Source organism: Canis lupus, chromosome 17 (assembly GCF_003254725.2).
Source record: "Canis lupus dingo isolate Sandy chromosome 17, ASM325472v2, whole genome shotgun sequence".
NCBI classification, from domain to species: domain Eukaryota; kingdom Metazoa; phylum Chordata; class Mammalia; order Carnivora; family Canidae; genus Canis; species Canis lupus.
The window spans coordinates 23,884,187-23,906,509 of record NC_064259.1 but is presented as its reverse complement, the minus strand read 5'-3'; the positions used below and the strand labels follow the sequence as shown (position 1 = coordinate 23,906,509).

General features: G+C 42.1%; 1 protein-coding gene and 1 long non-coding RNA gene across 16 annotated transcripts; one reads left to right on the top strand and one right to left on the bottom strand.

Moving 5' to 3' along the window:
* Nucleotides 1-255: 255 nt before the first annotated feature.
* Nucleotides 256-15,579, bottom strand: YPEL5 (yippee like 5). Of its 15 annotated transcripts, none has more exons than XM_049095945.1 (6): nucleotides 14,250-14,364; nucleotides 13,311-13,356; nucleotides 12,466-12,697; nucleotides 4,618-4,654; nucleotides 3,724-3,888; nucleotides 256-2,178 (listed from the first exon to the last, which is right to left on the bottom strand). In XM_049095945.1, exons 5-6 carry the CDS (start codon nucleotides 3,862-3,864, stop codon nucleotides 1,954-1,956), a joined length of 366 nt encoding a protein of 121 aa, XP_048951902.1. In that variant the 5' UTR covers nucleotides 3,865-3,888; nucleotides 4,618-4,654; nucleotides 12,466-12,697; nucleotides 13,311-13,356; nucleotides 14,250-14,364; the 3' UTR covers nucleotides 256-1,953. The 15 variants fall into 15 exon arrangements, with proteins under 15 accessions (XP_048951902.1, XP_025310046.1, XP_035556380.1 ...); XM_025454261.3 differs by lacking the exon at nucleotides 4,618-4,654 and adding an exon at nucleotides 13,955-14,169 and having other exon boundaries at nucleotides 14,267-14,359; XM_035700487.2 differs by lacking the exon at nucleotides 4,618-4,654 and having other exon boundaries at nucleotides 14,250-14,267.
* Nucleotides 15,540-20,931, top strand: LOC112664581 (uncharacterized). Its single transcript, XR_003139828.3, has 2 exons — nucleotides 15,540-15,912; nucleotides 20,303-20,931. It is a non-coding gene; the product is annotated as an uncharacterized LOC112664581 (long non-coding RNA).
* Nucleotides 20,932-22,323: the final 1,392 nt, after the last annotated feature.

The window sequence follows — 22,323 nt, the reverse complement described above, 5'->3', positions numbered from 1 at the left end:
CATTCTTTTGTTCATATATACTAAACTGTTATTTTTCAGTGTCTGAGGCAAAATCATCACAAAGAAGTTACTACTGGTGAATTCAGTTATCTCCTGGTGTAGATCGGGTCAAGTTAACTAAGCCAGAATGTCACCTCATCAGTGCTAAGTGAAGAAAGCCATAGCTACTCAAAGACATAACCTGTGTTTACGTTAAAACTAAGACAAGATGATTACTAGACCAGGGTCAGTGGAAAATAAGTAGTATTGCACCAATGCAAGACAAAATATACTTTATTGTGACAGCAAATGCACATAGTGCTGCAGGTAAGGCATGCTACCAGGGATCTGCATATCATCAAAGGCCAGTATGGAAAATGAATGGGAATGAAAGCTGTTTCTTAAAGCTTGAAGATTTATTCCATGGTAAAGGAAAGCTCATTCATGTCCACTTATCTCAAATGCAATATTATACACCTACTTAATCAGAGACCTGTGCCTCTAACCAAGAGCCGAAGGCAAAGAGGAGAAACTTAATCTTAACTGTACTCAGAAGTCACTTCTAATATCAATGACAAAAAGATTTTGCTAGTTGAGGCAAACATCCTTTCTAGACAAAGACCTAGAGATTGAGCACTCAAACATCCATTCATACATTTAAATAATGAGCCAATTTTAATGTCATTTATTCCATCAGAAACAAATACTAGAATATCTAGAAATAGATTGGATAAAGAAACATTTATATTTTAATACTTCATAATGTTGTAAGTTTGGGGCTAAAATAACACCCTGAGTCAAATTTGATCCCTGAAGGGACCAAGTACAGTTTTAATTTCAATAGCCGAACTTCGGAGGGAAGATCTGAGAAAATAATGCTAATGACAGATCTAGCCCTTTGATGAAACTATTAGGTTCTACAGACTTGTCAAAATCAACACAAAACTGAGAGGCTGAAAACGCTTTGCAAAGCATTATTTTTAGATAGCCTCCTCCAATTTCCCCTTCGTTTAAAACAGATGCAGATGAGAGGCTTTCTGCATGAACGCACACTGGCATTCTGTTCAACTCTTTTCTAAACAAGGTACTATGGATTTAAACAGTATGCTTTAATTTAAACAAAGTAATCTCTTATACACAATTTAGCTCAAGAGAGGAAAAGAAACACTATCATGAAAATTACTTATCAAATACTCCACTTTTCTTTTAAAAGGTGTTTTTAAAAGCAACACAGGACCAAAAACATCCAACTATTACTTTATTTATATTACTATGCTTAAGTTACATGGAAAAGACAACCAAGCAGTTCTGCCCCATTTCAGGAAAAGTTTCCAATCAACACCGATTAGATGGTGACAAATAACTAGGAATGGTGACGTCTGTGGGTCAAGACTGACAAGGAAGGATGGGCTCTGGTGCCACGGTTCATCTCTGACAAGAACATGGCACAGCGGCCAGCACAAGCCATCTAACACTGAACCTTTAGCGCTGGTCGCAAATCTGGACCTCTTCCCTGAAGCTAGCAAGTCAAGTGAAATAACTGGGTTTAAAAAAAAATGTTTTAAACGAAGCCCAAGTAAGTTTAAAAACCATGCTCTTGACACATTTTCCTTTCAAAATTTACACAAAACACACTTTTTCACTCCAATAGCCCAGATTTTTTTTTCCCCTCACATAGCCCATCAGGTAGCTGCAGACAGACTATTCTGCCTCAAGATGTAAACACAGGGAAAAAAAAAAAAAATTAACGGCATCTGCATAATACTCTCTCTACACACTGCTGCTGGATGGAAAATTGGAAATTAAAAAAAAAAAAAAAAAAAGAAAAGAAAGAAAGGTTCCATCTTAGATTCTCACAACCTCTTGTTCCGCAGTTCATGAATCCGACCCTGATGCTAAGGTGACAGTGTATGTAAGTAGATTTTTGTTTTCAGTGAAGGAGACCTGGGAAAAGATGGAGTTATCTCTTTTTCTTCAAGAGTTATCAGATGGTACATGCTCCTCGAAGCCCTCACTCTCTCGTACTAGAGCGCGTTCCAGGATCACACGGCCTTCCTTATAGCGCTGGCTGTCTTCAGTGGCAAACTCATAGATCCATCCGAGTTTGCTATTGCAGTTCTTGCAGCTCACATCTCGAACCATGTGGCGGCCAGTGAGCATGACCCGGTCTTGAACTTCACTGTATTGCAGGTTAACTACCTAAGAAACACAAGAACACAAAATTGCCAATCCCTGTAAGTTCTGTGCCAAAAAAGCACATGTTGTTTTGGTTGGTGCAATGTCAGAAAGGCAAAGAGCAGTCGTCACTTTAGTCAAACCTACCATACCCTTCCCCAGAGCTATTTTAGGAAGCTGCCCAGAGAGGCAAACATCTGGAAATTGTACTGCACTGTCATCTAATACAATCTTGCACTACTGTACCCTGCATGTACTGCCTTACCTGCAAGCCACACTCTTTACACACACTAGTTACATTTCTGTTGCAGTGAAGAGTCCTCAACCTGGCACCATAAAATGTTGATTTGGGTCCAACTGTTATTCACCATTCAATGAGGAGTTCAAATAAGGCTACCAATGAAAGAGAACCTGGTATACAATAGGTATTCCACAAAAAAAAAAAAGTTTGCCAAATTTGTTTCTGGAAATATATTTTATATATAAACCAGCTAGGTCACACTAGGCCTACTAAATTGTGATATACAGTTTTCAACTGAGGTCAAATAATCTGTGAAAAATTTCCAATGATTCTGAATGTCCAACGATCCTCTAAGCTTTACATTTCTGTAAAGGGCCAGACAGTATTTCTGGCTTCGAGGGCTATATAATCTTTAACTATTTATATTTAGCTCTAATATTGTAGCACAAAAGCAGCCATAGGCAATACATAAATGAATGAGCATGCTGTGCTTTATTAAACTTCATTTATAACAAAGGGTAGCTGGCCTGCCATAGTGTACCAATTCCTGCTCTGTACGTAAAGAAAGATCAATAGGTATACACTATCAATTCTTTGAGAGACAAGCTGATTTCTAAATGGAAAAAAGGGGTGGTCCACTGGGGAAGTTGAGCTTAACTTTTAAGAGCAGTATCCTAGACTAGTTGTCTCTCAGCCTAAAAGATTGGGAAATTCAACTCTACTAGTACACATTAGACTCCAGGAGGCAGAATCACATCAACCAATTTTAAAAGCAAGCCAGAAATTAGAGAGGCAGGCAGACTAGTCATTAATTTGTAAATCAGGAAACACTTTTCCTGTTGGCATGCAATAAACCACAACATAATCAGGATGATTGGTGAACATAAATTAGAGCAAGGGAAGTTGGTTAGATGATCTTTATTCACTTGCACTGTCAAGCTATGAAAGCTTAATGCAGCTATCTCCCTAAAAGGATAAATCAGTGATATGGGAAGAGAGGTATTTCTGCCCCTTCTTCCATAGTCTGTGAAGTCACTACTAAATTATTCTAAATGTTCTGAAGCAATAGAGACTACCCTACTTACTGTAACACAGTCTTTAAACTTCCACAGTAAAAAAAAAAAAAAGAAAGAAAGAAAAGAAAAAGCAATAAAAAAGATAAATATCACATTCTAGTAATGTCTTCCTGAGATCCCATTTCTATGTGCAGATTGTAGCTCTCCTTCTGACTCTTTCTGGTATCTTCAAGCTCTGAGGGATATTCTGGTACTGCTGTCAAACGTATCCACTGAACCCACTAGGGAAATGCAACTGGTTTTCCCACCAACCTTGTTAAAAAGAAATGCTCTGCCAGTGGCACCTGTGAACCGAGTAGAGATGAGTTCTGAGCGGTTGGTCAGGATTGTGTCACAGTTTGCACAAGAAAACAGACGGGTACCACCGATATGATCAAGGAAAATTCTGCCCATTTTTTTAGCTGAAGTTCTAAAAACCTAGAAGCAAACAGAAAAGGACAAGAAAGCATTATGATTAAGAAAAAAATTGTTGGTATTTACTTGGTGGGGATAATAGACAACTATATATATATAAACAAAATATAGGCGATTTCAGCTTTGGGACTCCATTTGGGAAGTAGCTCACTCTATACTAAAGGATCCAAGGTTCATGCACTGAACAAATAAACAGGCATATCAAGCTAAGAGCTGTTTAGAAGCAGTGAGCCAAGGAAGCAAACATGTTTAGGCAAGGCCAGAACAATATCACTTCTCTTTTGGTTGGTGTGAAAAACGCAGGAAGAAAACACAGAATCAGAAACCAAATAATGAGAAGCACAGGCAGAGATGGGAGAAAAAAGGCTTCACCAAAGTGTTAAGTATACATTCTGAGCATATTAATTTAGGAAAGACTTGTGGGGCATGCGTGGTATGATCACAAGAGTAGAAAAAGAGGCAATCAGAAAATAAGAAGAGGGTAGTTGTGGTTAGGAGCACACAGCTCTGGTCATCAGGTACACTCCCAACCACTTAGGGGCATTGGTACTAACTTCAGTTAAGTTGGAGTCTGTGGAGCACTGAACTCGGTGCCTTTCTCACTTCAAAACTGTCACAACAACTCGGTGAGGTTATCACCCCCATTTCATAAATTATCCAAAGTTATTAACTGATCAAAGGTCACACCGCTTTCAAGTACAGACAATCATGGCTGGAATGCAGTTTACCCACCCGAAAGCCCAAATTCTCCCATTACCCTGGTATAAGACTAGGAAAACAAGCACAGAAAAGGGAAAGATAAGCCATTATTACATAACTTATATTTCAGAAATCATACTGATTTAATAAATCATGGAAGTGCTAAAACACTGAAAAAAGAAGCTTTGAAACCAAATTCTGAAACAAGGATAATCACTTCAGTATTTCAAAAGAGTTAATATGTGCAACTCCTAGAATTCACAGCAATTAATCCTCTTAAACACTATTTTTTAAAGATGTAGATATAGTCAAGAATATACTATAGTTCTCATTAAAAAAAAATTTATTCCTGGTATAGTATTAGCCCTGAGTTTCAAATATTTATATCACATATCCTTAAAACGGCATGCAGAGCTGATATAGCTGCCACTATTAAAAAAAAAACCCTACAATCTATGTCTGTAATAAGAATCCACTGTCATTTTAAATTTGGGAAAATTTCATTACAAATTAAAAAGGAAATTTCATCATTCCTTCGTACATCTGTGAACTGTCTTAGTTGTTAGGCAGTTCTAATAAGTTGTTAGGCAGTTCTAATACCAGAAAAGTCATTATCACAAAGATCATTAGGACTTTCATTAAACATTCCAATATGGAAGATTCAATGAGAATGAAAAACAAATGGTAAATACAATTAAAATTTGTGGCTATTGAAAGGAAAACCATTGCACATTAACAAACATGTCAATGAATAAAACCTGGATGAAAACAAGACTTAAGAAATGATATTTAGCTTTTTGATTACATTTCTGCAAAATGACAAAAGGTTAAGAGTTCTAATTGTTTCCCAGACTTTAAAATGATAGCATTCCGGTTTTTCAGATGCTTAAGAGCACAGTATTTGTTAAAGGTCAGAGATTGCAAATTTTAGGCCTGCAGGCTGAACTCATTTGGTAGCACAGGGAGACAGCAATCAACAAAACCACTCTTCTGTTACAAAACATATAATTTGGCCCATGTTTTTTTATTAATAAAAAACATGTGGGCCACCATTAAACATGAGAGAATTCGTTGAAGAGCTTTTTTTTTAAACAATGGGGAGATTTGGCCCATGGGTCACGTGTTCTCCTATGGCAACAATGACTGGAGGTGAGTGGTAGCTAGGACTCCGCCAAGGTCACACTGGGTCTGCTCAGTCACCACACTCTGCATCACATAATTATCTTCCACCTTGTAAGACACTTGAGTTTATGACTCTTCATATAACCACAGCATACAACACCTGTAAACAGGTGATCTGGGTCATGTTTCTTACTGCTCATCAGCTACAGAAAGTAATCAACAGCAAGGTTTTACAGTCTCACCTCTCAAGATGCAATCCTCAGATTCTGTATTTCTCTGAAAACCAGGAAAGTGCAGTGATTCAGCCTCCTGCTTGGGCTTCTGGGACTCATTACTTTAAAACCAATTTTCCTTCAAAAAGTTCGTATCATAACTTCAACCATAATGCAGGAATAACTAGAGGTCTTTGAACTGGCCACGGCAGACAATGCTGCTGTGGAAAACATACTACTGGACTTCAAAATGAACTCTCCCTGTACCCTCTACCTGCATCATTCTATCTTTGACTCAAAATTACAATATAGCTGTGACCATTTGCTACTGGATACAAGTAAGCTCTTTATTCCTAAATGGGGTAAACAGATTTAATATGCTTTCTCTTCCTTGCTTCAAATTCAGTCTATTTTTTACTTTTACCCAAGTATTTTTACTGGATTCAATTATATGACTCATTACCAAGACCAAAAATATCTGTGCAGAATCACTATTCCTAGTTGTGGTTTCCATTTATAGAGTACTATATATGTATATAAAACTGTAAAATTAGTTATTTGCCAAAAAGATAGGCTAGAATACCATGGAATCTAGAAAAAGCAAACAAAACCTCCCTTTCTGTCAGAAGTGGAAAAATCTCTGCAAGGTCATTGGGTTCTAGGTGTTAAGCCTTAGTTTTGCAGGGCTAGAAACTCAACCTACTAGTGACTCACACTATCCAAATTCTCAAGAGGCTGATATCAATCAGAATGCCACGTTATTTAAGGAGGAAGGTCATTAAAAAGCTAAGACGTGGGATTCCTGGGTGGCGCAGCGGTTTAGCGCCTGCCTTTGGCCCAGGGCCCGATCCTGGAGACCCGGGATCGAATCCCACGTCGGGCTCCTGGTGCATGGAGCCTGCTTCTCCCTCTGCCTCTGTCTCTGCCTCTCTCTCTCTCTCTCTCTCACTGTGTGCCTATCATTAAAAAAAAAAAAAAAAAAAAAAGCGAAGACGTAACTTCTGAATTAGGTTTCTTTGGATCTGGAGGATATACTGAACTCTGCCTTAGACCTAGTAATTATTTAGTGTCTACAGTGTATGGGACACTGCATTTGGTACTTCATATACACCACATTTAATCTGGACAGTTTTTCAAGGGTCACCCTACTTTTGTAGAGGAAGAAATAAAGTCTATGTGACGGGGCCTGAATAAAACCTTGCTCCAGTTCTTTTCCCTCTACTCATTCTATAGTGACTACAGGGTTACTAGATTCATGGTCTTTCTCCCTCAGATTTATCACGTACCCTTTCTGCCTCTATGCTGTTCCTTCCTGTATTTCCTTTCCTGGTTGGTGGCCAGTTCGAATTACACACTCTCCTAAACTAGTAAAACTTGGCAACCTCTCACAGAAATTGAAAAACTAACAATACTTCCTAAATCCATTTTCAGAGGTCTTTCCTCCTTCCCTGTCAATGTCTTAATTCAAATTCTCATCCCTTCCAGATAAACCTCTTGTGGGCAGAGAATGTGTATTAAATGCAACGCACATTCACAAGGTGTCCCTACATTTGTGTTAAACTGAATAGCGCTATAAAAATAAGGTCAAAGGCATGTGCTTTTTTTTTTTTTTTAAAGAGAGGGAGAAAGAGAGAAGGGGAGGGAGGGGCAGAGAGAATCCCAAGCAGTCTCCATGCCTAGCATGGAACCCACTCAGGGCTTGATCTCCCAACTGAGAACACACCTGAGCCCAAACCGATTGAGCCACCCAGGCACCCCACCATCTCTAAGAGCTCTCTAAAACCACTCCTCTACAAACTTTGAAACTCTTTTTCTGACAGAGTATAGCTCATTCTTGTAACAAAAAAGTCCCCAGACTTTTTAAAGGAATAATTTATATACCATAAAGTTTAGCTACTGTAAGTATACAGCTGAATAATTTTTAGATTTATAAGGTTGTGCCACTTTATATCACCAGAATCCAGCTTTAGAATATTTCTATTACCTCCCCCAAAATTCCCACAAAGCCCTCTACAGTCACAGGCAACCAGCGATCTATTTTCTATTTTTGTTTTTAGATCCAAAATATTTCCCAGATATGTTAGACTTAGTAGACATCCAGATCTCTTCAGTCACATATTTTAAAAACACCTTAAAACTGAGCTGCCTTTACAGATGACTAATGCTCTCTGTTGTTCCTAGGGGTACCTTACTGTGTCTCTCAGTAATAAAATGAATGCTTTGGGATCTGTCAGTGCTGACGTTCAAGTTTCTAACCAAAACTAGGGCTAAACTCATTATAGCTAAAGCTTTAAGATGCTTTCTTCCTTTTTAACATTTCAAGCAAAACCCAGTCATTTAATAATCTTAATTCTAGTAAGTATCATTTCCCACGTTTTATAAATAAGGCCTCTTTCGTACTAACTTTTCTTGGTTCCAGATTATTAAAATCCTTAAAAGCTTCAAATAAATACCAAACGTGGTTGTTTACTAGGAGCCTATTACCAGTTTATCTGAAATTAATGGAAACTGAAGGGCTAAAGTTAAAAATATAAGTGAAATTCACAGATGATCTAAAGATCACATTTTAGTAATTGTTTCAGTTTCCTTCCCCTTCAATAGTACACTTAGCTACCTAGAACTTTAAATTTCTATTTTAATAGGAGACTCTGGTGAAGCAATCACATTTTTGAACATCTACCTTTTAATACAATCTTTTAAAAATTTACAGAATATGTAAGAGGGAAAAAGTTTTGCTTTGAATAATCCATGAAATACAGTATCTCCAGGAATGTATTTCAGATGATGCTGGAACAATGTGGGGGGTGAGGTTAGGGATGCCAACCACGCCCCCAACCTTGCAGTCAAAAATCTGCATATAACCATTGACTCCCCCAAAACTTAATAGCCTATGGTTGACCCGAGTGACATACTGACAAAATAAATGTGTCAAATAACACCTTTTGTATGTTGAATGCATAGTATTCTTACAATAAAGCTAGAACAGAAAACTTTATGAATAAACACATCCACAGTACTATATTTATCGAAAAAATTCACGTATAAGCTGACCCATGCAGTTCAAACCTGTGTTCTAGGTCAACTATTTCAAAAATCAGACAATGTGGACTACATTTTAATTGAGATTTAAGGTTTTTTTTTTTTTTTTTTAAGTTTAGGTTTACAGTATAAAAACAAGATTTTTCTTTCAGAAATTCATAAAAGGCAGGTTTTTGAATGGGTAGAAGTTTTGGGTTCCTTTGGGTAATACCAAGGAGTACATTACTGGATCATAAGCTAGGTTTGGTTTTTTTAAGAAACTACTACATCTTCCAAAGTGGCTGTAGCAATTTACATTCTCACCAATAAGGAATGAAAGTTCCTGTTACTCTATACATCATCTTGAGCATTTGGTGCTGTCAGTATTCAGGATTTTGGCCATTTCAATAGGTGGGTGTGCAGTGGTATCTCATTGTTTTAGTTTACATTTCCGTAATGGCATCTGATATGGAACATCTGATATGGAGCATCTTATATGCTATTTGCCATTATGTTGCGTTTTTTAAGAGTTCTTTGGATATACTGGATAAGAACTTTATCAGATGGCTTTGCAAATATTTTCTCTTAACCTGTGGCTTATTTTCTCGGTTTCCTGATGTCTTTTGCACAGAGGTTTTTAATTTCAATGAAATCCATCTTACCAATTCTTTCACGGGTCATGCCTTTGGTGTTGTATTTAGAAAGTCACTGCCATATACAATGTCATCTAGATTTTTTCCTATGTTATTTTCTAGGAGTTTTATAATTTCGCATTTTACAGGTAGGTCTGTGATTTTGAGTTAATTTTTGTGAATGAGGTATAAGGTCTGTGTCTAGATTTTTCTTGATGTGGAGGTCCAGTTGTTTGTTTTAGCACCGATTATTGAAAATACTATTTCAGTTCTACTGTATTGCCTTTGCACCTCTGTCAAATATCAGCTGATGATAATTATGTGGATCTATTTCTGAGTTCTCTATTCTGTTCCATTGATCTATTTGTCTATTCTTTGGTCAATATCATATTGCCTTGATTACTGAACCTTTATATTAAGTCTTAAAGTCAGGTGGTCAGTCTTCTGACTTTATTTTTCTCCTTCAATACTGTATTGGCTATTCTTTCACCTCTCTATAGAAACTTTAGAATCAGCTTGTTGATATTCGTATAGTAACTTATTGGGATTTTGATTGGTGCTGCATTGAATCTAAAGCTGGGAAGAACTGGTATCTTGACAATACCTACCCATGAACATGAAGACTACATTTCATTCTTGATTTCATTCAGAGTTTATTTTCTTCATATAGATCTTGTAGACTTATACCTAAGTATTTAATTTTGGAGGGATGCTAGACACTATTGTTTTTAATTTCAAATTCTACTTGTTCACAGCTAATATATATGCAAACACATATACATATCACATAGACATACATGTACACACAGACACACACACACACACAAAATCAATGACAAATAAGGTACCTTGTTCTTTGGTTCATTGCTATATATTTTCCTTAAAAGGAGGGGTCAGCCAACTAAGGCCTGTGGACAAAATTCAGCTCACCACTGATTTTTGTATGACCCACAAGCTAAGAATGGTTTTTATGCCTTTAAATGGTAGGAAAAAAGACATCAAAAGATTATTAGTAACACATAAGAACTACGTGAAATTCAAATTTCAGTGTCCATTGATAAAGTTTTATTGGGACATAACCACACCTATTTATTTATACTGGACAGCTCTCTCACTGCCATGGCAGTTTGAATAGTTGTGGCTGAAATCTTATGGCTTGTTAAATTCACAAAATTCACTATCTGGCCCCTGACAGAAAGTATGCTGACCCCTGTTAAAAACTCTCTGAAGGACGCCTGGGTGGCTCAGCGGTTGAGCATCTGCCTTAGGCTCAGGACGTGATCCTGGGATCCAGGATCAAGCCTGCATCTGGGTCCCTGCAGCCTGCTTCTCCCTCTGCTTGTGTCTCTGCCTCCCCCCACCCCCATCTCTTGTGAATAAATAAAATCTTAAAAAAAAAAAAAATCTCTCAGATAGTGAAAAGGGCTTTTCACTTAGAAAGTAGACAGTTGGGACATCTAGGTGGCTCAGTGGTTGAGCTTCTGCCTCTGGCTCAGGGCCTGATCCCAAGGTCCTGGGATCAAGTCCTGCATCGGGCTTCCTGCAGGGAACCTGCTTCTCCCTCTGCCTATCTCATGAATAAAGAAAATCTTTGGGGCGGGGCGGGGGGAAGTAGACAGTCTTTCTCAGTAAAAAAGTAAACTTAGTTGGCACTCAGGTTTAAGGATTAACAGGAGTATTTTGCACAGGATCAATTTAATCCTGCTCGCCTTTTCTTCACAGGTTTTTCTAGCTAAAATCTTTAACTTTCTATAATCAGATCAGCTCTAAAAAAGATTACAAAAATCAATAATATATACCAAGCTGCTACCTCCTTCTCTCCTTATCCCCAGGATTTAAACAATGTGGCCCAAATATTTGAATTCTGGAGTCAGACAGCCTGGGTTCAAATCTCAGCTCTGGCCCTTTAAAGCTGTGTAAACTCTGGATAAGGTATCCTCTGCTTCTTCAACAATATCCATCTCTGAGTTGTGAGAATTCAATGCAGATAATCCATTATGAGAATAGTGCCTGGCACACCACAAATATTAAACAAATGCAATAAAAGTAGATTTCCTTCTTCCACGTTCCCCATCTTAACTTCCCCGTCCTATTAAAGAAAACATGAAAAAATATGAAACAATTAACCCGCTTCACCTCCTGTTAATTACCGCAAAGCTAAGCAATGAGGTGACAGAAATAACAAGCAAAAGTTAGAAACCTTCTGAAGCATCTCAGATTCTCAGTGTCATAGTTCTAGCCCTTCCTGTAATTAACAATCCAGTTGGGATCCAACCCTGGCAAGTAGAATTGGCCAAAGAAACCATCATACAGTCCAGCCCTAAAAATACCAGGGAGAATAGCAGGTATTGATTTGCATCTCTAAGGATCCACTGATGAGAAAAACGCCTGTTCACAGACTTTTCCTCTGTAAAGCAATGGTTTCCTCAGGGCACTTCCGCAGAACACAGAACAGATAATACTGGTTCACTACCTATTGCTGGACAAGCGAGCAGGGCTTTTCTGATGCCAGGAGGTGGTTGGCAGATGTAACCCACAAAGACGCTCTACAGCAGGGAACTGAACATGCAGAGGCCTAGGGCAGAAAGGGTTCAAGAAATCTGCCCTTCCAGAGAAGACTGTGTTTTGTAATGGTTCTGGTAAAATGAAAACATGCTGAAGCATGTTTGTTTATCTGTTTTTCAGTCTCTCCTCTCTCTAAGACAAAGGAAGTCATAAAACCTAAAGACTTTTAATCGTGCTGGGTTGATTACTAGAATTAACATTTAATGCTATTATTCTCTCATCAACTATTTTCATACTGACTTGTGACTAAACTCTTGAAAACCTACAAGGGAGAAAATAAATTGAGTTCCATCCATAAAACCAATTTACCAATTTTTGTACAAAATATTTACCAAGCCAAGGTTTCAGTGACAAGACAAAGCTCTGTTTTCCTCTTGTTAATTCTCTTGCAATACCCGACTAGTTTCCTTTGCTGTATCAAATGATGTTCTGGTTGTGGAATCAGGTCTTCAATGGGCAGTAGCTTCTATATTTTTGTTTTGGTTCTTCAAATAATTGCCTTTGTTGTTGCTGAATGCTTTCCAGGTTTACTATATTTCTATAATACTTATTGTTTAGTCATCACTAGAAAATAAGAGTAATCATGTAACTCAGTGAGTCAGCTAAACAATCCGAGTTGGTAATCTCCCCCAAACACCCATTGGCAAGACAAATTCGAGATCTGTCATTTGTTATGATGAAATACCATGAGTCAAAAAAACCTTACTGGGTGGACTGGAGTAAATATTAACCGTCTGGTTTCCTAATTCAGGTGTCAAGTAGCAAGTTCATGTCATAGCTAAGGTTCAGTTTCTACATTACCCAGGTATTAGCACACCGGATTACCAGAAAAATGGATAATGATTTATATAGCCATTTAGGCTCTCCAAAACCTAAAATGGTATTTTGGGTGCAAGTGTACTTAGGACTATCTTCACATCCATGAATATATTTAGAACTAGCTTTCACATCTCATGCACATAATTTAGGGCTATGTTAGGACTATGTTGGAGGGTAGTGTCTAATTTAATATCTTCTTTTTAGACTTAATTTTGGCTTTATTTCCCTTCCCTTTTAATGGTTTCTAACCCTTTTTCTCTCTCCTACCACTTAAGTAGAGCAAAAGGCAAATAAAGTCCAGAGAAAAGTCCTTGATGACCCAACCAGATATTATTTTTAGAAGTCACATGTTACTAACCTTTTTAGAAAAACTGTTTTCTCAGAATCTGATTTCCTAAGTTCCCCTGTACAGAAATAAATAATTTACTTGAACACATTTTATTATCTCCTTCTCCTATAGGTAAGATAGTTGCTAGAGATCAACTTAAAAAGAAAATCAACCAGTAGGCCTGTATTGTCGGGCACTGAGCTGGGTGAGGGCATGATAAAGTTAGGCATCAGTCCTTTCCAAGGAGGCACGTTCTACCTGGTGTTCCAGTACATACCCAGAAAGATGACAGATATAAGCGGAAACGTACATGGTGTGCCAAATTCCACCTTCTATTTTGTAAATGCTCCAGGCCGAAGTTTTTCCTCCTAGGCTTGTCTGCCCAAAAGCTCTCCTCCCATTTTGTAGGTCTAAGCAATCCCGATCCACTTCACAGTTACCTATTTCTTCTTCACTGCCCTATTTTTCAACTCCTGCGACACTCATTTCCTACTTTACTAACAATTAAGTTTGCACTGTTACTCGACTTCGTCTGCCTAGGACTTTTCACTAGGCTACAGGCTTCTCGAGAAAAGTTCTCAGTAACCCCCTTAATCTAACACAGCACAAATAACGCAATAAAGTTTTAGGAAAAGAATCCACCAGGACACTTCACATCTGGCAGAAATATTTACCCCGGGGAACACTTGGTGTGTATTTTGGTTCGTCTGCGTCGGAACGCCGCGGCAACACTGTAGACACGGCCACGACCAAGTGAGCTAATATCCTATTACACCCCCCCCCCACCCCCGCCCCGGACCTCAGTGACTTCACCAGCAAGTCTAGTTTTCCAAAAACAGAAGGTTAGCTAGCCTGAGGTCGCTTCAGGTTTTCCATCTGTCAAGGAGACCTGGAATAAAAATCCTCAGATTACCGACAGGGCTCTGTAAACAGAAGAAGAAGAAAAAAAAAAAAAAGGTTTAAAAATACATGAGCTCGTCGTCCACCTTCCCGGGCTCTCCCTCGGAGGGGGGGGGTTACTAGGCGTCAGGACGCAACAGCTCTTCGGGGAGCAGTTCCGCCTCGCGGCTCCCGAGCGGCTCCCAATCCGCAGTGCGCGGCGCGGCTACCCGGACGGCGGGCGGCGTCAGGGGGGTGCGGGCGGGCGGGCGGGCGGCGCCAGGGGGTGCGGGCGGGCGTGCGCACGCCCACCCCGCCCGGCGAGGCCGCCCGAGCCGCCCCAGCTGGCCCCAGCTGATTGCGGGCACGTGACGCCGCGGGCCAATCGGGAGGGGCCGGGCCGAGCGCCGCGCGGCCTCCTCCCGCAGCACAGGCGCGGGCCGGAAACAGCTGAGCGGGCGGCGGCGCGGGGTCCCGGCGGCCCGGGGGCGGCCCGGCAGGCGCGCCCCCCCCCCCCTCCGCGCGGCCGGCGGGGCCCCGCGCCCGCGCCCGCCCCTGGGGCCCTGGCGGCCGGCGGCCACCCGGCGCGGCAGACACAAAGCCGGCGGCCCGCGGCGGTGACCCTGAGAGGCCGGGCCGGGGCGCGCCGCGGCGGGATCGCGGCCCCGGAGCTCTGCCTCGACGCCCGGCCGGGGGCGCGGCGAGGGCGCGGTGGGGCCGCGGCGGGCAGGCCTCGGGGCGGCCGCGGCGGCGCCCAACCCCGGCGCGCCCCCGACACGGCGGCGGAGACGCGGCCCGTGGGGGGGGGGCGGGGCGGCCCGTGGGGGGGGGGCGGGGCGGCCGGGCCGTGCCGGGGCGCGGGGCGGGGGGCGCGGGGCGGGGGGCGGGGGGCGCCGCCGGCCCAACTGGCCGCGGAAGGGCCTCCCGGGTGCGGGGCGGGGGCGCGGCCGCCGGGCTGAGGGGTCGCCCCGGCTGCGCGGCGGGGGAGGGCCGACGGCGGCCGCCGCGCCCGGGCCTCACAAAGAGGAAACCGAGCAGCCGGGCGGCCGCAGCCCCGCAGCCCCCCCGCCCCCCCGCCCCCCCGAGGCGGCCGCGCGGGGACCCCGGGGGCAGCGCGGCGAAGAAGAGGCACTTCCTGCCTGGGCCCCCCGCCCGCCCTCGGCGCCCCGGGCCGATCCCGGAGCGCCTCGAAGCCGTCGGCCCCGGAGCCTCCCCGGCGCCCCCAGGCTCCGAGCCCGGCCCTCCCGCGCCCGCCGCACTCACCCAGAGCGGCTGTGAGGCCCGCGGCCGCCGGCGGCTGTAGCTCCTCAGCCGGGATGAAGCCCCTCGGCCGCCCGAGTCTCCGGGTTTAGTCAGGCCCCGGCCTTGGCCCCGCCTCTCCCCGGGTGGGCCTCCGCGTCAATCACTCGGCGCGGCCCCGCCCCCCCGGGCCGTCGGCTCTCCCGGTTGGCCCAGGACGCCCTTCATTCCCAGGCCCCGCCCCCGGCCGCGGCACCCGGCCCCTTCCGCCGGGCCCCGCCCCTTCCCGCCGCACCCTCCCCCCGCGCCCTCTCCCCTCCGCGTAGCCGCCCGCCCCTCCCAGCAGCCGCAGACCCCGGGCGGGCTCCCGCGCTCGCCCCGCCCCTGGCTCGACGCCTCGGACTCGCGCAGCCAATCAGCGAGGCCAGCTCTGCCCCTTCTCCCGAGGCGGCCAATGCGGAGAGACTTAGGATCCACCTCCTCCCCAGCTGAGCGCACACAACACAGCATCCACGTGAGTCAGCGCCTTAAAGGAGCAGGCTCAGCCTTTCTAATTGCGGCCGCTGTGAGACCTCGCGCGTCCTCCGCGTCACCAGGTGGTGGCTAAGGCCTAGCTTTTTGAGGCCCCGGGGATGACAAATGAAAACAGACTGTTTTTCTAGGCAAAGCAGGTGCCTGAGTCGTTAAAACCCTACCGCGTCATTAGTTTCTTTGAGATTGCTTACTTGCTGTCACGCCTTACACAGGGCCACCTTTTATTTACGAACCCCAAACTCTTTGGAGTCTCGGCATATAGGAAATCCCGAAGAACATCTATGGAAAAGGGCGTTTTTCAGGTGTGCCCGACTTAATTTACAACTCCGAATCTTCTCTTGGTGCTGGAAGTGATTATCAAGAAGATGAGAAAATTCTTAAATTTTTTTTTTTTTTTTTTTTTTAATTTTTATTTATTTATGATAGTCACACAGAGAGAGAGAGAGAGGCAGAGACACAGGCAGAGGGAGAAGCAGGCTCCATGCACCGGGAGCCTGACGTGGGATTCGATCCCGGGTCTCCAGGATCGCGCCCTGGGCCAAAGGCAGGCGCCAAACCGCTGCGCCACCCAGGGATCCCAGATGAGAAAATTCTACATGAGGATTTTCTACCTCTGAAAGTCTTGAGATTGTTGTTGTTGTTGTTTGTTGTTGTTGTTGAAGAGGGTAGCTGGTCCCCCAACCCTCACCAGTGCTTCACTTAGAAGGTTTTGCGTCTCCTCTTCTTTGAATTTCCCAGGTAATTACATCAAGTCTTTGCCTGACTTTCAGGATGAAGCATCAATCGCTATTTGATGACGCTCGGGCAAAAAATAAAGACTAACATTTGAGGTTCATCTGCAAGGCGTTTAAAGCCACCTTTTAGTGGGATAGAGGTGTTGAAGCAAATCCTGGCAATCTGACCTCTCATCAACCTCAAAATCACCAGTATTTTCATGCAGTTCACATAAAAAACTAATAATCAAAGGCAAAAGGTCTAGAGATAAGGAGATTTTAAACGGTTTTTAGTTTCCTTTTCATTATTTCTTTTTGCTTAGCCTTAATTATAAAAGTGAAACCTGTTCACTGTAGGAAGGTCATACAGCCTCATTTCATAACAGAAACCTCTGTCCTCTGCGTACAGCTTCATGTGCATCCTATTCATCTGGAAACAAATGTTTACAAGAGCATATTGCGCCTCTTACTCATCAGCTGACTTTTTTTTTTTTTTCCACCACTCAGTATATTACGGCCATCCTTCCATAGCAAATGCAACTTTTATTTACAAATTTATCTTTGTCTCTCTCCACAGTTTTCCATAGTATGACTTCACCATCTTTTATTAAACATTTTTTCTAAAGACATACTTCAATATTTTTCTATTAAATATACTGCTGTAAGGAACACGTGTGTTCACTGATAACCTATTTGTCAAGTATTTCTGAAAATAACCATTTGGAAAGGGCATACAGTGTCTAGCCCTCAGGAATGAGTTTTCCTCAGTGAGCACTTTTATTTTTATTCAAGGTTTTATTTATTTATTCATGAAAGAGAGGCAGAGACACAGGCAGAGGGAGAAGCAGGCTCCATGCAGGGAGCCCGATGTGGGACTCCATCCTGGGTCTCCAGGATCACAGCCTGGGCTGAAGGCGGTGCTAAACCGCTGAGCCACCTGGGCTGCCCTACAACTTTCCTTTTCACATCAGACTTTGTTCTAAGTGTTCCCTCTTTTTTTTTAATTTTTATTTTTTAAAAGACTATTTATTCATGAAAGACATAGAGAGAAAGGCAGAAATATAGGTAGAGGGAGAAGCAGGCTCCCTGCAGGGAGCCTGATGCGGGACTTGATCCCAGAACCCCAGAACCACGATGTAAGCCAAAGGCAGACACTCAACCACTGAGCCCCCCAGGTGTCCCAAAGTGAGCACTTTTAAGCATCAGGTAAAACAATGAGGAAGATATTTACTAAGCAAATATGTAGAAAGTGCTAACTGTTCTAAGTGCCCTACAGATTAATACTTTGTGACATTTAATTTTCATGAAAACTCTATGAGGTAGGTACTATTATCCCCATTCTACAGATGAGCAAACTGAAACACAGTGATTAACGTGCCCAAGGCTGCCCAGTAGAGTTATTAAACTGGGTTTTTGTAAATTGGAAGAGAATGATGAAAAAAATCGTACTTTAGAAAGATTAATCTAGGTGATGGTGATGTGCAGAGTTAAAATCCAAATGTGAGGTAAGGAGGGCAATTAGGAATGGAATGGGGGGAATGGGTTTAACTTTAACAAAAATGGCTGCACGTGACTGATTGATTGTTTATAGGTGGACTAAAAAGAATTTTCCCAAATAAGCCAGAGATTTTCTCCTAGGTGACTGATAGGGTGATGACGTCCCATTGCTAGGCAGAGGGCAGTGGGGAAGGTGAGTTTGGGGTGGAAGACAATGGATCCAGCTGATGGTGGCACACCCTTTAGAAATAAAGAATATACCGTTGAAGGTAATATAACAAATATGGAAGAAAAATGAAAAAGGATAAGAGATGTAAAGAAGATCTTGTTGGGCTTTTGCTTACAATTGTGTTACCTTTTAGTTTAATTAAATTGAGGATAAATTGGAACTTTATAATACAGAGACTTTCCAACTAAGACGTGGTATGTACCCATTTATCCACCCCCCCACCACCATTTATCCATTCTTTATGTATTTCTGTATATTTTCATGGTATGGCTGCCTTCCTTTGGGTTGTTCATAGATCTTCTTAGGGTTATATTTAAGTATTGTATATTTTCTGGAGGTGTGGGCTTAACTGTGAACTCTCCTCATTCATATATTGAAATCCTAAGTCCCAGTATCTCAGAATGTGACTATATTTTGATTAAAATGAGGTTGTTACAGTGGGCCCTAAAACAATCTGACAGGTGTCCTTATAAAAGGAGAAGATTAGGGATACAAGGGCAATCTGGCTGTGACCTTTGTCACTCCATTGATCGGCAGGGTTGATTTGGCTGATCTGGCTGGCTAGGGAGGTGTCCCCTTCCTCCCTTACTGCTCCATGTACCTGTGTCCCTCCCTGAAGCTACATGCTTGATGGAAGAAGATGACCTTCCCTGATACAGGGAAGGACTGTTCTTCAGGCGAGGGTATACAAGTAGCTGCATTCCTCTGCTAGAACCCCCAAACAAGCTCTCAAGGTCCATTTTTAGAATGTAGGGTAGTCAAGTTTCCAAGACTCCAGACAAGTCCAAATGATGTATAGAATATTGGAAGTTTGCTTTTTTTAAAAAAAAGAGAGATTGAGATTACTACATACAAAGGGATACCAGGGGTATCCCTGGAAAAGACCATGTGAGGACACAGAGAGGCCACCTGCAAGCCAAGGAGCCAGGCCTCAGTAGAAACCAAACTTGCTGACTCCTTGAACTTGGACTTTCAGCCTCCAGAACTGTGAGAAATAAATTTCTGTTGTGTAAGCCACCTAGTCTATGGGATTTTGTTGGATCAGGCCTAGGAAACTAACAGAGGGGGTTAGTGAGTGGAACTTCTATTATATATTATTACAACTCTTCTTGGTTACTTTGTAGGAAAAATAATGATTTTGTAGCTTATTTTCCTGAATTTTCTAGATTATTCTGTCTTCAAATGATCATCATTTTGCCTATTTCTTTCAAGTCATTTGCCTTTTATTTATGTTTAAGTATCTTTGAGTACACGTGTGGATATTTCTGTCAAAAAATTCCTTTATTGCTAGTTTGTAAGGTTCCTTTTTTTTTAAGTAAAAACTAGGTATGCAATTTTATCAAATACTTTCTTGGTGTCTATTAAGATAATATTTTTTTTACTCTATTTCATTGTATGATATAGTACAGTAGCCCACCTCCAACATTAAATCAGCTTTGCATTTGAGGATAAAAGCTCCTTTGGTTTATTTGTTTTTTAAAGATTTTATTTATTTATTTGACAGAGAGAGAGTGCACAAGCAAGGGGAGTAGGAGAGGGAGAAGAAGTCTCCCCGTCAAGCAGGAAGCCCGCTGTGGGGCTCAATCCCAGGACTCTGGGATCAGGACCTGAGCCAATGGCAGACACTTAACTGACTGAGCCACCTAGGCACCCTGGGTTAAAAGCTCCTTTATCACTTGATAAGTTCTAACTCTGACATTCTTCATGCGTAAAATCAGAACCATGAGTGTATCAACAAATACCAATATACCATGGTGCTTTATTCTGGTTGCTGACTATACTTTCTGGCTGAAACTATCTGATATGCCCCAATAGGTAATTCAGTATAACTACAAAACCTGCATCAGACTTTCAGAATGCCCAGAATGCCTTTCTCTTGGTACTTCCACGGACTTCTCCTTTGCTCTGATTTTCTTTCTCTTGCTTTAAAGGACTCTTCCACTGGAGCTGTGCCCTTAGAGGTAAGCTACCTTTCAAGTGAGTGCTTCATGCACAGCTGTAAGTCTCCATTGCCTCTTCACACCTCCCATGGCCTTGTGAATCTCTTTGCTCAATACGCCCTGAAACACTTGGGCCTCTACCCACCTGTGTTACTCTCTGCAGATAGTCATGCCTCATAATTTAGAGTCAGATTAAGACTGCCAGAGGTGACCTACCTCAAAGTTTCTCAGTCCCATATTTCTTTCTCTATCACCTATTTTCTTGGCACTTTCTCCAGTGTTAGAAGGAAAACCATCTCTTTTCCTTCCCAAAGCCCGATGGGCACCTATACCCGGAGAACATGTTGGATCTTGAGACTCAGTCAGTCTTTAACAGAATCCACATCTTGTCTTAACAGCACAAACAACACATATTTCCTTAGGCCCAGGGTTGTCACTCCTCCTCTTGTGTCTGTCTGCCAGTAAACCATGATCTCCATGGCTCCTTCAATCACTGTAAGTACTTACCATCTCTCTCTTGTTTGGACTCTCCATACAAGTAATCTGCCCTCACATCAAACACCTTAGTTTTAAACCCAAGTGAAAAGAAAAAAAAAAAAAAAACCCAAGTGACCTCTTAAGTAACTTGTCTATCTTTCCCCTTGCTGTATATTGGCATCACCTTCATTTTTGCCCCTCCATCCTGCTGCCTGGAATGTGGATGACACTTGGACCACAAGGACCAGGACCTCACCGGAGGGATGGTGGAACAGACAGCTGGAAGTACCCTGAATGCTGCAGAGTAGAGCTGCCATACTAGTCTGGAACTGCATGTTGGGGGTTTTTGTTTTTTGTGGGTTTTTTGGTTCCAGGATGGGGGAGACTGCATGTTTTTTACTTTAACCTGAACCTATGAGAACTCTGGGTAAATCAAACAGGCTAGCTCTTTAGGGAGAAACCTATATATGCAAAATACAATCACAAATTAATAGTTTACATACAAATATTAGTAACTTCTCCTGAGTTGCAGCCCTGCCACTTTACCAAAGGCTGTCTCATAGCTCAATTTAGCTGATCATAAAATTCAGCTTAATCTTTTTGGATTGCACAGACACTGTGCAGTGCTTGAAATCATCAACCAAACATTCATTCTTCAAACTTTTAATTCTCTTGGCTTTAGCAGTATAGTAGTTCCCTGTGGTAGACAGAATAATGACCTTCCCCCGCTACACCCATCATTACTCAAGATGTCCATGTCCTAATCTCTGGAACATGTTAACATTATATTTTATATGACAAAAGGGACTTTGCAGATGGGATTAATTTAAAGATCCTTAAATGGGGAGAGAATTTGCGATCATCCAAGTAAACCTATGTAATTACAAGGGTCTTTATAAATGAGAGGTAGGATGGCCAATAAGCACATGAAAATATTCAACATTAACCATCAGAGAATTGAAAAACAAAACCACAGTGAGATGCCACTTCATACATACCAGGCTGATTACTATCAAAATAAACAAAAGTGTTGGCAAGAATGTGGAGAAACTGGAGCCCAATGTACTGCTAATGGAGATGTAAAATGGTCCAGCTGCTATGTAAAACAGTATGACAGTTCCCAAAAAATTAAAAATAAAATCACTGTGTGATACAACAATTCCACTTCTGGGTATGTGCCCCAAATAATTGAAAGCAGGGTCTCAAAAAGATATTTGTACACGCATGTTCCTAGCAGCATTATTCACAATAGTACAATATAACAATTTATAAGAAATATTTGATTATTCAGCCCACTAGTGTCCAAGAATTGCTTGGTGTTGTGTGTGGGGGGGGAGTTGGGTCTGGGAACCTAAAAAAAATAGCCAAAAGCTAGAAGTAACCTGAATAGTCTTCAATAAATAAGAAAAACATAGAATATTATTATAATAGAATATTATTCAGCCTTAAAGTGGAAGAAATTCTGGCATGTGCTATGACATGAACTTTCAAGATATTGTGCTAAATGAAATAAACCAGATACAAAAGGACACGCA